This window comes from Gymnoscopelus braueri (genome assembly GCF_963280865.1).
Source record: "Gymnoscopelus braueri genome assembly, chromosome: 6".
Lineage (NCBI taxonomy): Eukaryota > Metazoa > Chordata > Actinopteri > Myctophiformes > Myctophidae > Gymnoscopelus > Gymnoscopelus braueri.
The window spans coordinates 22,117,846-22,133,929 of record NC_137607.1 but is presented as its reverse complement, the minus strand read 5'-3'; the positions used below and the strand labels follow the sequence as shown (position 1 = coordinate 22,133,929).

The 16,084-nt window shown below is 41.8% G+C and overlaps 1 protein-coding gene across 5 annotated transcripts in view; it reads left to right on the top strand.

Moving 5' to 3' along the window:
- ap3d1 (adaptor related protein complex 3 subunit delta 1) overlaps window positions 1-16,059 on the top strand; it is a 35,931-nt gene extending 19,872 nt beyond the window's left edge. The window contains exons 22-35 of one of the 5 annotated variants that reach the window (XM_080431028.1): window positions 505-528; window positions 1,910-2,084; window positions 2,539-2,697; window positions 3,195-3,248; window positions 5,323-5,421; window positions 5,821-5,985; window positions 7,082-7,129; window positions 8,819-8,839; window positions 9,253-9,442; window positions 9,964-10,052; window positions 10,264-10,349; window positions 11,562-11,683; window positions 11,944-12,023; window positions 12,818-16,059. In XM_080431028.1, coding sequence (XP_080287154.1) covers window positions 505-528; window positions 1,910-2,084; window positions 2,539-2,697; window positions 3,195-3,248; window positions 5,323-5,421; window positions 5,821-5,985; window positions 7,082-7,129; window positions 8,819-8,839; window positions 9,253-9,442; window positions 9,964-10,052; window positions 10,264-10,349; window positions 11,562-11,683; window positions 11,944-12,023; window positions 12,818-12,913 — 1,408 coding nt within the window. In that variant the 3' untranslated portion in view covers window positions 12,914-16,059. The remainder of the gene's footprint in view (window positions 1-504; window positions 529-1,909; window positions 2,085-2,538; window positions 2,698-3,194; window positions 3,249-5,322; window positions 5,422-5,820; window positions 5,986-7,081; window positions 7,130-8,818; window positions 8,840-9,252; window positions 9,443-9,963; window positions 10,053-10,263; window positions 10,350-11,561; window positions 11,684-11,943; window positions 12,024-12,817) is intronic. The other 4 variants (XM_080431030.1, XM_080431031.1, XM_080431029.1 and 1 more) reach the window with 4 other exon arrangements.
- Window positions 16,060-16,084: the final 25 nt, after the last annotated feature.

Below are 16,084 nucleotides of genomic sequence, written 5' to 3'. Positions count from 1 at the left end.
AAATATCAAAGCGTGACTAAGCGCAAAGCAGGACTTGATTTGTTTGATATGACAGGCTGTCTGACGTGACAAATTAATCCATTAAATAAAACATCCAAAGTTTCAATAAACTAACATCTCTTGCCCTCAGGGTAAGGTTACAATCACTGATGCCCTGTAGTGGACTTTTCCAGTAAGGAAAAAAAAAGACATTACTGTCCATAGTTGGGAAAGCAGTCAACGCTTTTCTGGAGATCTTCAAAATATATAAATTCCAGCCATTCCAGAAAGGCAAATAGGGTTTTTGGGGACTGATAACTGATGATGCACCGCCAACCTAACTTTCTACTGCTACGATGTTATCTTTTTTTACTTGAACTTTGATTTTTTTTATTAGCTGGAATTCTTGAGTGCACGATGAGTCAGCAATGACTCCATCTTCATTCACTCACCATGGTGCTTTGCTTTCTGCTTCTCTCTCTCACGCCACACACACACCCACCACTGCCCGTTCTGTCTGGGCAGCTTGGTGGCGAAGGCTGGGCGCAGGTGAGTAGCATCCCAGCCGCAGGATTCAGACTCCCAACACTAGATGGATTGCTGTTCTGCTCGCTTGCCTGAGACTCTTTTTCTTTCCTCTCTCCCTCGCTCTCTAAACTTATATAGCTTTCTCCTTCCATAAACATAGTATTACTCTTCTTCTCCTTCCATAAACATAGTATTACTCTTCTTCTCATCTGGTTGCAGTGCCTGGTTGCAGTTTTTGCTCACCCTTTGCCTAACTTTTTAACTTTTTTTTTTTGAAGATCTCTACCATCCCAGGGAATTATCATCTTTGATCTTCCGTATTTTTATGCTGTATTATATTTAATATTTAATTATACTTAACCCAACCACTTTTTTTTTGCCCCTCTACCTTAACATTCACTTGACAAGATCAGCAGTGAGATTGTGTTGTAATATTGGCACATTTTCTATTGATGACTTATGAAAATATCTCAAAACTAATAAAATACTAGATTGCTTTTTTAATGACATTTTGTTGGACATTAATAAATTGGATCTCTCTCTCTCTCTGATCACTGCTGATGTTCTCAAGGCCTCATGGGTAACAACTCCCACTCATGACTGGGTTGCCTAAAAGCATGTTACCCCGATGATCTTCTACTTTTGTTCTGAAATGTCAGTTTTATGAACATGCTTTCAGGAACCGCAACTCTGTGCCTTGGTCGTAGAACCTCTGCTCTGATCTTCCTTAATTGATCTTATTAGTCTTTCCCTGCCTCCACATTTTGGCAGCTCTTCCCTTGAGGTGTGCACTGTGCACACTTTAGTTTCCCTTGACTGAATTGACAGTGTAGCAGACGTACATGTACTTTAAGACCATCTCCATGCTTAATTTGGAATAAATAGGAGCCAATATCTCATGGAATGGGTGTATAATAAATATGTAGAAATACAGAATCCTTACAGTCAACAATATCTGAGGAGAAATGGGCTGTGCATGAGTCTTTATAGAGGATGGCCAGCAGGGGGCTACAGTGCACATGGTTACCAGGCTTCAGAGAAGGAACCAGTTCTTATCGGTTCACTTTGGAGGAATTTGGAAATGGAAGTCATAGTCTTGCTGTCTGCTAGTGTCCCATGCCCTAAAAGCTGCCAGGAGAATGGCTTAAATCAACACTTTGAGAGTCTGCTGCTACAGCAGCACAATGCTGAGAATGCGCTTGAATAGAGTGGATGACCACATCATAATGGGTCTCCCCTCCTTTGATACTTTCTGCCAGAGGAGAAAAGAAAGAAAGCGAGCCAGTAAAACCGTTTTAGACACTGACTATGGTTTCCTCACAGTAGGCCTTGGAGCTTTTGGATTCGTTTTGAAGTGTGTTTTTCATTGTGTGTGTGTGTGTGTGTGTGTGTGTGTGCACAGGCCCCTGGAGGACAGTGACAAGTTACCGGTCAGGTCACACCGTCCGGACTCCCTGAAAACGAGCCCCGTGGAAGACGGCTACGTGGAGGCTGCCGCCCTGATGGAGGCCAGGAAGAAGAGCAGCAGCAGCAAGGAGAAGAAAGAGAAGAAAAAGGACAAAGAAAAGGATAGAAAGGTACGCTGCCGTAACAAAGCCAAAGTGCAGTAAATGCATTTTCTTTTGACACATTGACTTATTTATTTGTCTCGAAGGTCAAATCAGACTTCATGATATACCGATAACCCACTTGGCAGGCCAGTTGAAACACTTTAAAGCCTTTTTTTTAATCAGTTTGATTATTTGCATAGTTACTGCACTCTGGCTGTGTAGGTTGAGACATGCCTTTCCATTCCTAGGTGTAATATTGAGATAATATGAGCAGTGGTGGAAAAAGTACTCGCATGTTTTACTTAAGTAAAAGTATCAATACTGCAATGTGGAAGTACTGTTACAAGTAAAAGTCTGGAATAAAAAAAATAGTATTGGTATCAAAATGTACTTAAAGTACCAAAAGTAAAAGTACTAAAACGTTTGAAAATAGCAGATCTACAAGTTTGTGTGTTTTTTTTTTAAACTTATGTTTTCACAGAAGAGTAAAGAAGAGAAAAAGAAGAAGAAACATAAACACGAGGAAGGCGAAGATCTCATGGGGGTTCAGCAAGATGAGCCTGTCGTCCAATCGGACGAGACCAACGAAGTGGCGGCGGCAGCAGCGCCGCCACCACCGCCCGCCTCCACCACCGCTGAGGTATATGACATCACAGTGGGGGGAGGGGCTAGCGTGCGTTTCCTGCCTAGCACAGAGTCCATGCAAAAGGAGGCTCTGATTTCACTTTACCTGGAATTCTGACGAGCATTAAAAATATTTGCTGATTTTTAAATCAGCCTTCTTCAAAGTGTACCGGATGGCTCACCATCAATCATTTCTATACAAGGGCTCAAATTTCTGACGTGGAGTTTGCGGGGCAGGCGCGTCGCTTCAATCATTCTCATTTGACTTAACATTGCCATTGCTTCTCCCCTTAACCCCTCCTTTTCAATTGGTAATAGCGATATCAAATCAAGTATCAGTTCCCTGCTAGCTGAAGCTCTCGGTAGTCTCTCTCGCCAAATACTTGATTTATTCATGAAATAGAACAGTGTAAGCTCTGTATCCATTTTCATGAATAGTACTAAGACAGAGAAACCTGTTCACCCCTTAACCCTTTCACCTGCTCCTCCCTCCCTCTTCCCTTCCTGCTCTAGGTTTCGGACCTGGATTTCTGGCTCTCAAACGCTCCAGTGCCCTCTAACTCCCAGGTTGAGTCTCTCTCTCTCTCTCTCTCTCTCCTTCTCTGGTCTCCACTCCTTTTCCCATGCGTACACACACACACTGCTCTTTCATAATACCACCATGTGTTTTCTCTGTGATCTACCTCCTCTGTGTGCTTGCAGCACCGTAACCATGCATTCTCCCTCTGCTGCCTTTCTTAGCTGTGTGTCACTAGCATTTAGCTTTGTTTTCTATTGTTTGTCTGCTTGTCTCACAGTTTTTACACAACTTCCTCTCTTTTCACAGGTCACCTAATCCCCTCTCATTGTCCAGCATTTCTTCTTTGTGTGTGTGTGTGTGTGTGTGTGTGTGTGAGAGAGAGAGTATGTGTCAGTCATTCTCTTCCTCTTGCGTTCATGTTGCTCATTGCGTGCTGTGTTGGTGATAAGGTCGCAGTAGCTGTTGTGTGGTTTATTTATTTTTGTTATTATGTTGCCGATGGTAATAACAGTTAAGCGGATGACGGTTGACATTCTCTGGAATCTAGCCAGTCAGTTCCTGTCATTCCTGTACCGCCACACGTGTTGTTTGGCTGCCTGTTCCATGACCACTTGGCGTTCGGTGTATCTGTGTATCTACTTGTTTTTTTTGGTGGTTGTTCTTGTTTTGTTATTGTTCATCAAACACTTTTTTGATCATTTTTCATATTGGATAATGTAATTGAAAGTGACCTTTTAAAAATGCATATACTGCATTCTTGGTTGAGGTGCTGGTACAGGCAGCAGCCCCCCTGCCTGTGTATTTATAGAGCAGCTGTTACAGCTGTTAGGGGGACAGGTGGTGGTAGGACTGAGACGGACTGTACTCGCTGAACATAAATAGAGCAAAGGACCTCAAGCGTTATGGGGCAAAAGCTACTGTCTCCTAAACATTATGTAAATGGACATGGCTTCCCATGTTGTGTGCACCAACTTTCCATAGCCAAAGATGGTTGTGTGACGGGGGCGTCTGGGACCTGGGCGGTGTAGAGGTAAAGCACGTCTCCAGCACTGCAGTGAACGGGGTTCAGTTCCCGGCAGCGGTGCCTCCGGCTTAGCCGGGTGCTCCAGCGTACACAGTCGTGGTGGGAACCAGCAGAGGAATCATGACCGTGTTACTGACTTACTGCGCTATTGCTAGTTGGTCGAGGTGCCTGGTCAGCAGGGAGGGCATCTGGTGGAGATAGTGTGAACCTCTGTGTGCATTGCACCATCCTAGTGAAACCCCTCTCCGTCAGGTGAAAAGATGCAGCTGGTGACTCATGTGTATCGAAGGAGGCACATGGTAGTCTACACCCTCCCTAGACCAACAGTAGTCGGGGGTTGGCAATAACAGGCACTGCAGTACACATGGGAAATTGGCAATGATTAAATTGGGCTGAAAATGGGGCAATCTTGTGTGAGGTTCCAAGAGATTCTGTTTTCAACACGTGAGCAGTCAGTCCCCTGAGGAAATATACCTCTAACCTCCACGTGATAAATGCAGGATAGGCTTCAACACGCCTTTCATTCCCCCCCACCTGTTTTTGTGTGGCTTTTCATAACACAGAATTAGACATACATGGAGCCTAGGACTGCCATGTATACGACACTGAGAATGATCCAGTGAATTAGAACTTTTTATGTGATTGAATGACTGGATGACCTCACTAACCTCACTTGTACTGACTGTACTGAAAATCACATTATAGGGCTGGGCAATTTATCAAAAATATATTTATTCGAAACTGATACTTGGAACCAATAACTGAATAATTATGAAGATGATCATTTATATATATATATATATATATATATATATATATATATACACACACACACAAATCAACACAAATTTTCTTTTTATAATCGACTATATTAATCTGATTTACCACGTAGCCCTGTTGTGAGCTTGTAGGTCAACTATTTTATTTTTTAATAATCGTTCATTAATCGTAATCTGAGGCAAAAGTTTCAAGTAATCGTGATATTAATTACGGTAGAGGTTATATCACCCAGCCCTATCACATATGTTTTATGTGCAAATTGTCCCCTTAACTCATGTAAACATTGTGTGTGTGTGTGTGTGTCTGTGTCTGAACAGGAAGCAGCAGAAGCAGTAGCAGCCCCTGTCCCCCAGGCAGCGTCTAGTGCTGTAGACTCTGAGCCTGATGAGTCCAAAGACGCAGAGACGGAGGAGACTGTGAGTCACCGCTGATGATGCGATAATTGCGAGACGGAAATCTTACCAGCGTTGCTAGGGATTAGAGTCTAGAGTGGCCTGACAGGATGTGGTTTTATTGAAATTTTTGCCACACGTGTGTTGCTTTGTACTGTTTAACATTGCAAAAAACCTTAGCCCTACCACATCTGCAGCAGAGTGTTCCTACTCTCAATGTCCTGTTACTGATACTGGCAAGGGTGCGCATTTGCTGTGTGGCCAGTCTCGTGTGTTATGTTATAGTCCGGAGATCTTCATCATAACCACGCCGACCTCACTCTGTGGCGGTCACACTTTGAACCTGCTTGAGTTACTGCCGGGGCCCCGTGTCTCTGTTTTCACATCCGTTCCTCTCTCCGCTTGTGGTTATTCTGTCACCAGAAGTCCTCCAAGCACAAGAAGAAGAAGCAGAAAAAGGAGAAGGAGGAGAAAGATAAGAAAAAGAAGAAGAAGAAGCACCACCACCATCACCACCACAGCGACGGAGGTGGAGAGGAGTCTGTGCAGAACGGCACAGTGGAGGAGGAGGAGGAGGAGCCTCTGCCGGTCAGTGGTGTGTGTGTTTGAGTGTGTGTGTGAGATGCTTGAGGGTTAAGAAATTATTGTTGAATAGTAACCATAGCTATTATTGTGGGGAAGCTACAAATGTAAATAGAAATACACCCGGATGAATGCCACATGCTATGTATGTGTGAGGCTCACAATATAAAACAAAAGACAGCTGATATGCTGACTCTTAAAATATGTACTTTATGTACTATGTACCTAATCAGCCCAGTTAGTCACAGGTGTAGCACATTCCTCACGTATCCTGCTGCACTGGGCACCACCATCGCCGGCAGCTGACAGTAAACCAAACCCATAATCACCCACGTATAATCATAGGGCTAAACTTGGACCGTCCACTGTGATCTTGTCCCTTTGAGCGATTTGAAAGAAAATCAATCAATTGTACAAGTCCCGACGCTGCCCCCAACTCTGATTAATCCAATTCTGTCTGAGTTATCGCTGTGCCAAAGGGACAGAGATTATTACAATATACACTACATTACGTTGGGCATGGATGTAACTATCAAAGAAGTACTGGTTTGTATACATAGGTCAGCCTGCGCCATGTTTTTTTCAGAAATTGAAGTAAATGAAATAATAAAAGGAAAGATTTGCTAGTGTTTCTGGAGATTGATTTCCTGTGGCTTTAATTCTGCTTGAATTGTCATACACCCTTGCTCCTACGTTGACATACTGTAGTTTTCATACTGCATCACTGCAGAGTTTTCCAACTCGACTCAGTTAAGGAAGTGACAGGTGGCATCAGTAGGACTAACTATTTTGGGGACATTTGAGGTTCTTTAAGCTTTGTAACATTACTTGGTCATCACATTCCTATGCAACATAGTATCGATGTTTTGGGGACTATGAGGTCGCTGATCTCTGTGTCGCCAAATGATTGTTGGTGTTTCAAGACACTGTATCGTTAACCTTTTGACCTCTGACTTGTGAACTCCTCTGTAATCTTTGACTGATAGAGTTTCAGACACACTGCTTGGTTCATTGTACTGCATCAGCGAAGGGGCGCAGGCTCCGGTTGCCTAGTTAGCATACTGAATGACCAAACCTGACCCGAGCTCTTCTCTCATTCCAGCCCATGTCCAATTACTGCCTGTGCGCTGAGAACTCCTACATCAAGATGGTGAGTTTTGGGGATCTGAGTGACATTGAGCCATAATATTGTATGGGTGTGCCAGGGCATGCTTGCATACAAAATGCATCATGGGAATTGTACAGAAGTACAAAAAATGCTGAAACAGACAGACAGGGGAATCTTCTGTCAATATGATTTGTATGAGTAAATATGTTTCTATAGACCAGGGTTGGGCAAGCTTTTCTGGCACAAGATCACTTTGATCAATGTGCTGATCATGTCCATCACACCAACACACTCATCAGAAAACATACAACGTACATAATGCCCACTTCAGAAAAATGTAAAGTACTTGCATACATATGTTATGTAGATATTAAGAAATGTGTATAATGTACCTATAATATGTAATGTACAGTAGCAGCTAAAGGATGTGATTTGAGATGGGTGAACAAGTGCTTGCGGCAAGTGGTTGGATGGCCCGCTGTCAACGTATCACTGTCCGACTTGCATACACACACTCAGTCATCCAAACGTTCATACTGCGAAAGAAATGCGAGCACTCGTCACTTGTACCGGGAGCACGGTTCAAAGAGAATTCACCGAAATCAAAAGATCACCAGCGCTCACTTCAAGTCCTTGATTCTCGGGCGCGGGCAGCAACAAACAAACCTGTTTCTGTGTGAGTGTTCCTCTGCGTGCGTTCAAACATTCATACCCCGCATGGTTAGTCTGCTTCAGAAAGTCTGAAAGCAACGGCTTTAAGATCTCGTTTCCCTGAAATTATTTTTTTATGTTTGGCAAAAATGTAGCACACATGATAGGAGGCTGCGGTGTTGCAGCCCATTAACTTTACTAACTGGATTTGTGAAAACAGACTGCTCAGTGTCTTCTTTCTCTTGGCGAGACTGTTGTCTCGTCTGTTTAGCGGTGGTTTGAAAGTAGCCTAGTAGTACTTAACAGGTTAAACACTGGCCCACTGATTTACAGCCAGGGCCATTGCTATGTTAATTTGTGCTGCCCCATTTGGCAGCTTTTGCCAGATGGTGTGAATGGTGGTTTTTGATCAACTCAATAGTCAATAAGCCCATCAAGATGTCTGGTCGATCAAAAAGACAAGGTTGCCCAACCCTGCTATGGACTATAATAATCAACAGCATGATAGTGTCCCTTTTTAAGGTAGGTAGCTCTCCACCTAACAGACTACAGAATACTACAGACTGGCAGTCGAATGTAGTCAGGAGATCAGTCGGTTGGAAGGTGTGAAAAAAAGTTGCTGAATGCACCTGGTTTTAGCACCATAGTGGTGCTAAAAATAGCCTATGACTTTGTCTTTTACTAGCCTTTGTCTAGGCTTTGTCTTTTTCAACAACAAGCCCGTTGCTATCTGACGGTCGAGCTCGTCGGCTTTCGGCGCTTGCCTACAACTTGCGACCCGCCGCGACAGTGTACCCACTATCCACCGCCCATTCAACAGCAGATTTTCGGCAACAGACGCTTTCGAACACTTAGAGCCGCCAACGTCGGTGCGGTGGAGAGCTACCTCAACACACATTGATTAACGGCAATATTTCAGTGAATTAAGAACCACCTATTGTTTTTACATGGTACTGTATCACTGGTTCCTTGAAGTTGTTTGGAGAAAGTTGATTCTAATAAAGTAATAAATCCAGCTGCAGCAGTAGGTGAATAACACACAATATGTTGCCCGTTCTCTTTCTCCCTCTGTTTTTTAAGATGATGGAGGATGGTGATCAGGTACTGGCTGAGGTTCTTCTCATGACAGAATATGAGTGATTCATTCATTGGTTGCTGTGTTCTCTCTCTCTGTCTCTTTTCAGAGAATAGCCTCGTAATCTGATGAGCGTAATCCAACTAATTGTTTTGAGAAATGTTGATTTTCTTGCTGTGGCACAATAATGCTGTATTGCTTTCTGAGATTGAATTCCTCTTGTGTGTTGTCCAACAAGCGCTCATACTATTTTCTTTAACAAAGTGAGGCATGGTTCGATGTTGGGGAGTTGGTTAATTGGTTATTAGGAATAGGGAGTGAATTTGCTGTGTTTTTTGCATGCACTGGACCTCTGAGTTAAGGAGACAAGGAAAAGCAAGAACAATAAAGATAAATGAACTTCTTAATTAAGTAGTTTTTTTTCCCTTTTCTTCTCCAGGTGTGTGACATCCAGGGGAATTTACAGGATGGCAGTCAAGTTGTTGTGTCGGTCATATTTGAAAACAAGTGTGATAGCTTCCTCAAATCCATGGAATTCAATGTCCTGGATTCGCTGAACTCCAAACTGCAGAGGCCAGAAGGGGCAGGCCCACACGATGGCCTCACTGTGCCCTTCCAACTACCCCCAGGTCAGTTTACATGACTTCCCTTTTTATTTTATATTTTAAATTTGAAAATGTTTTTTTTTGTCTAGAACAGGGCTGGGCAATTAACCAAAAAATATATATATTGAAACTTAGATTCATATTTAGAACCAATAACCGACTTACAACCGAATAATCAAGAAGCAATATTTTTTCCTTGCATATCCATGAATTGACACAACACAATTGGTATAGATTCTTTATAACGGACTAAATTAATTAGTCTGATTACCACTTAACCCTGTATTATACTTTGTTGTACAATGGTGGCGTACTCACAGATGCGTTGTGAGCTTGTAGATCTGCTGTTTTCACTTTTGTTCATAATCCTTCTTTAATCATCATTGAGGGCAAACATTTGAAATAATCGCAATATTGATATCGCCCAGCCCTCCTGTAGAAGCATTTATTTATATGAATGTGTTATGTCTTCGATGAGATAAATGACCGGTGACCAGGCATGTTGTATCAAGTGTTGACGCTGACGCTTTTCTCTCATGCCTCAGGTGTGTCAAACGAGGCACGTTTCGTCTTCGCTGTGCAGAGCATCGTAATGCCTCAAAAGCTGAAGGGAACCCTCACCTTCATTGTCAAGGTCTGTGGGAACTCACACATGCTAGATACCGACGTAAATGTAGGATTATTTGTACTGGACTGAAAATGTTATAATCCAAAATGTATATGGACATAACTGACAATAGTTTTTCTTATATATGACCTGTCAAATCAATTGTACTTTTCAAATCCTTTCTGGATGAACAACGACGTGCTTGTCTTTTCTTTATTGTTGTGTTGTGTTCTTACAGACTGATGACTCCTCCACTCATGAGAAACTGGAATTCAAACTGCACTTTACCTGCACCTCATACCTGATCACTACTCCCTGTTACAGGTGAGTCCAGTAGCATACACCCACCAGCTACTTCCATGGTCAACACATTGCTCTCAGAAAAATAGAATCTGCTCATTGGGATTATGCCTCCTTGGATATTTATTTAAAAACGACCACCCTAGCTGACATTTTGGGTAGTGACCTGCCACTGATGTAAATCGGCCGATTTTCACTCCAAATGATCAGTAGGTCGTTGCCAAATTACCATATCCAGAAAACGGATCTTTTTATAACCAACTTAAACCCCACGACCCCAGGGATCGACTCTTATCGCTATCGATCCTCAACAGCTGGACCAAAGTACTCCCATTACAGCAGAAAGGGACTGTAAGGGTAACAGTTTTAATTCATTTATGTTTAATGTTTAACATTAAAATGGTTTCTCAGCTTTGAACATGCCCAGACATGCCCCCCAAATGGCCCCACACACACACACACAGGCAGACAGTGGTGTTAACTAAACAATTATTATTGTGTTTATGGAAATATGACACCAGTCGTATACTGGAATGTCTGAATGGAAAAGCTTTGTTAATTTGTTTAGCTAATAAGCAAAATAATAAAATACTAAAATAAAATAATTAAAATAAAATAAGTATAACAAGATCAGAATCGGCCGATACTGAGGGGAAAATCAAGGATTGGGATCGGAACCCAATGTTTGAATCGGAGCACCCCTAATTTTGAGCGTCTAGCTCTTCCTTAGAAGCTTGAAACATCATCTTGGGTGGAAGTTCCATGGGAGCATAATACAGTGTGGAGACCCTATTTTTCTACTTTCACATGGTCTTCTGTGCAGCACCTGGTATTTTATCATTTAGATTTTATCGTTTGTGCATGCTTTTACAAACATTTTGACCTCACTCAACATACAGTTTGGCTTTTTAAAAGGATTTTCATCTGTGATGAGAAAACTGTTTGTGAAAACCAATGTGCTTTGTTCCCCCTTGTGATAGTTCATATAATTTCTCAATGTCAGTGATTCAAAATGCATTTTTGCATTACTAATGTAATGTTGTCATCAACATTGAGCTTGTGAGTTACAATGTCATGTTAAGGAATATATATATATTTTGTTTGTTTCGCTCCCATTAAGTTAATTGAAAGATTATGAATTGTGTGTGATTACGTCACTGTTTGTTCAAGGTGAAGCTGTATGAAATCATTAAATATGATCTAATGTGAATGTGTATTTCTTTGTTGTTTGACCAGTGATGCGTTTGCAAAGCTGCTGGAATCAGGGGACCTGAAGGGCAGTTGTGTCCGACTGGAGGGAGTTAACATGCCCTTCCACCATCTACTGGCCAGGATCTGCTTCCACCACCACTTCTCTGGTACACACACTTGGTTGGCCTTGTCACATAAGGCCAAATTGTTTAGTTTTCTTTTTTGTGATTCCACATCTCAAAATGTGTTGACTGAATGCAGTAAATTATATCCATCTGCTACCCAAGTCTCATATGCACCCACGTGCCGACGCGCACACTGTACAATCATCCAGTGTGAACTATGTGATATCCAAGAATGTTTCTCTCAATGTAACCATACAGTTGTCAAGCTCACTCTTGTGCTCTGATGTGTCTTATTCAATTAGTTGTGGAGAGGATCGACTCCTGTGCCTCCATGTACAGCAGGTCTATCCAGGGTCACCACGTCTGTATGCTGGTCAAAGTTGTAAGTGACTTCCTCTCGTCTGTTCATCAGTGTTCCATGTGTAATTTTACTGTTTGTCAAAACCCTGACACACACACACACACATTTATGAAGGTATCTATGACTTAAACCTAGGATGAAAATCCAAATCCGGGACCTTTAAACACATTCACTGCCAAGGGTTTTCTAAAACGGGCTGTATGTAGCTTCTGCTACCATTTTTAAGCATTCTGACTAATATTTCAAGAACCACAGAATATTTATCTCCAGTATGATCGATCCCCCGATGGCTGCTAATCACGGAGGGTTTCACTGCTTCCGTGAAAAAAACTATGTCATGGCGACCTCCCGTTCGCTTGTTATACACCGTTGAAAATAGCATGTTTCATATGTACATAGTAAAACACAGGAGCCGAGATACAGAATATTTCCCAAATACTTTAACCAGGAAGTGAATGGAGCAGTAAATCTTTGGATCACGTTATCTCTTGGTTCTAGCTAGCTCACAACGCGTTGTGAGCTAGCTTGTAGATCGTCTATTTTCACTATTATTGACAATTTCTTTGACTTTTTGTTTTGTTTTCATCAGGATAGGGGACAATTATTTTAGCACTTAGCACACCATGTGACTGCACTTGTCAACAGAACAGAGCATGATGGACATCTATGTAACCGCTCAAAACAAATGTTACTATTTTAACTGTGGCGAAAACGGGACAGTTTGTTAGTGTTTTAGTGTTTTTAGATATTTGTCGAAACCAGGACATCTGGTCACATCCTCTAACCCTGTCTCTCTCTCGCTCCCTCACTCTCAGGCTGATCAGACTGTGTCCATCGACGCTAAATGTGACGAGCCGTCGCTGCTTGGGAATGTGCTGGATGAGATCAAGCAGACCTTCTCTCAGTGCTGATTGTGTCTGGCAGCCCCAGGGTGCCCCTACCACCCTCCTGTCCACCCCCCCACTCACTACACTCCCCTACCCCGCACTCCCCCCATGCTGAAACACGTAATCATATGAAACACTGCGATTTTGACCTTCCCAGTATTGCCCTGTTTATGAGTCCACAGATTCGCAAGAAGTTTTCCTTCATCAAACCTTCTTTTCACTCAGTGTCTTTTTTTCTCTCCCCCTTCTGCGCTCTTGAGCTTGTTACCCAACACTTGATGTTGTTTTACAGACTAGTTGCACATACTCACTCCCTCCTGGTGCACTTTGGTTTTTGCTTCCCAACTTCCTGGTTTTCAAAACTCTTCCTTCCTGCTCAGCTCCCACTGCACCCGTCTGTCTCCAACTCTATACTGAGCCTGTGACTTCTGAATCGCTGGCGTTCCCTGTTCTGTCCCATGTATCCTCCACCCTCCACTCTATTGGCCTTTAGAGTCTGTGACGGTCATGTAATGTAATCTGACAACTGGACTTTTTTGTTGTTGATGGTTGAATTGTGTTTTTATTGTTTTGAGATTCTTTTGTTGTTTGTTTGATGCTTGATTTGTTTGAGTTTTTTTTGTCTGAAGCCTGTCTGCGCCTTTCTTTCCCCTGACCTTTTGGGGTTGTCACTAAATGCTCATGTCTTGTCCTGGAAATTGTGTGACTGACTTCCTCAGACTGGTCCTAGCTGGAAAAATAATATGGACACTTAACATGGTCACCTATCACTGATCTGGTACCTGAAGGGGAAATTGCACTGTGAAATGTTGAGCAGAGGCAGAAGTTTAGACTTGCAGCAGTGCCTTGGCCCTGCTGTATGTGACCGGATCAAACTGGGCAAGGCCCACATCAGACCTGCTAATGTTTATTTAAAAGGACCCAGATTAGAGAGGCTACTTATGGTACTACGGGTGTTTTTTTTGTTTAGTTTTTTGGTTCTTTTTCGTAGATGGGTGGTTTTGCTCTGTGCCTTGACCATGCAGGCAGACCGACCCCAGCACTCTGTGTCTCGTTGAACCCTGCGTCCCCGCCTCCCCCAGTGTTTCTGCTCCGTGTTCCAACTGTGCTAAGCTGCAGTTTGACCCCTCCAATACCCCCTCTTCCCACGTTCTTGCTACATATCAATCGCTCCAGGAATTCAAAAGCCTGAGCTAGCACTTTGCCCCATCCAGAGAATTAAGAAATGATGAGGATAAAGAGTTGTGTTCATCGGAACGTTGTACATATGGAAGTAGCAGCATCAGAGTAGCTCTGTGAGCTTGAATCCAATACTCGTATACACTTTCACCCAATAAAAAGTCAGCTGTCAAGCTGATGACCGTGAGCCCCCCACAGCTTGCTCCCTGGTTATACATTCATGGATGGGGTAGTGTAGTATAATTTTATGTTGTGATTTAGTGCAGTGATAACACTGAAGGATAATATGCTCACTGCTGACTGAAAAATCTGGAAGAGAACAACTTGCCCATGTAGAGACCTTTCCCTGCTTCTCTTTTAGCTTTACTAACTTGCATCAAATGAAGGCCAGTTGTTGTTTACTTAAGCTAGCGACTGACCCAGTTAAACTTAGTGTAATTTCTCTGTTTAACCGTCTAGTCGTTGAAGATGTTGTAAACATAAGGTTACTTTGGGATAGACTTTGGGGATGAAAGAATAAATATATCATAATTTTGCTAAGTGTGGTCACTTTTACCGTGCTCATTTTTGATCAGTATTAGTTGGAGTGGCTCCCACCATGGGTAAGCAACTACTCTTTTAGCAACATACCGTAATATAATTGTCATCTAACCTTTTGCGCTTGTGCCACTTAGAATTTAACATCACAATAGCTCCTGCACGTCACATAGCAGAGGTGTCGTTCCTCAGAACTGCCTTGCCACTCCTTTGTGAATTGACAAAATGAGTGTGAATGACCATTTAAAAACGGTGTCCTTTTGCTCAGAGGCATTTTATTCATCGTCTTGGTTTCTGTAATCATTATCTCAAGTCACTGCCTGGTCCAGCTTGACGTAATAGTAGCAAGACTTATAACCGACTTTTTGTTTGTATATTCTGGTTAGCCCTTTGTTCCCTTTGTCTTTGTCAACAACTGTAGATGATGATGTCAGACCAGCCATTCCACGAGCATCTTCTGTTGAGTAGTAGAGTTTGAATACAGAGTTGGTGAACTGTTGTTCAGGAATGTCAATAGTAACTAAGGACACACACACACACATACTGTATACTACACTGTGTGTACGTGAGAGAGAGATAGATATATATATATATATATATATATATATATATATATATATATATATATATATATATATATATATATATATATATATATAAAAATTGGTGTTTGAAAACGCTTTGGCTGATATAAATGAAACTGTTAATGACTCCTAATCAAACATTGTACTAATATTTTTTTCTGTGCAAAATATTTAAATTAAAATTTGTATCTTGCATGATTAGGAATGTATACTTTTTTACTTTTTATTGTTTTTGTTTTTTTTCAACCAGAGGACATTCTCTAGTACCCCCCTTGACATTCCTTTCTGTCCTTTCTTTTGTTTTGTTTTTTGTTTTTTAATGAAGTTGACTTAACCATTCTACAGTCGATGGTATTGTATTTTTTATCTATTCTAATTTCAGACAATTACATTGAAAAAAAAGTTATCTGAATGTTTTAAATTATCAAACATGGGGAAGGAAAGGGCTGGGGGTTTATCAGGTGTCAGGTCAGAGGACGGGGCTCTGAGTGAGTAGAGTAGGTCACATGGTAGGTCAAAGGTCACATGATACGGTTCTGAGAAGCAACCCACTTTGTCTTAATTCTCTGTTCATTGTAGTGATTTATCTTATGGAGTTTGGCTTGTGACATTGACATGTACTCTCATATGGCTCTGTTATTTTATTTTTGTTTTTTGAAGGTCCTGTCTAATTCCTTCATACTCTATTCTCCAGCTGTAAGATGTAATATAATGTTTTAAAGGGGATTACTGACTAAGACAACACAAGTTGTTTATCAACATTCCCTTTAAAGAAAGAGAAATCTACCCAAAATAAAATAAAGGCTGTAAGAAGCTGCTGTAGTCTTTGTGTTACAGTGAAATAATAAACTCCCACATATGAGAAATGCTCCAGTGCTGTATTTCCATTTTGTTT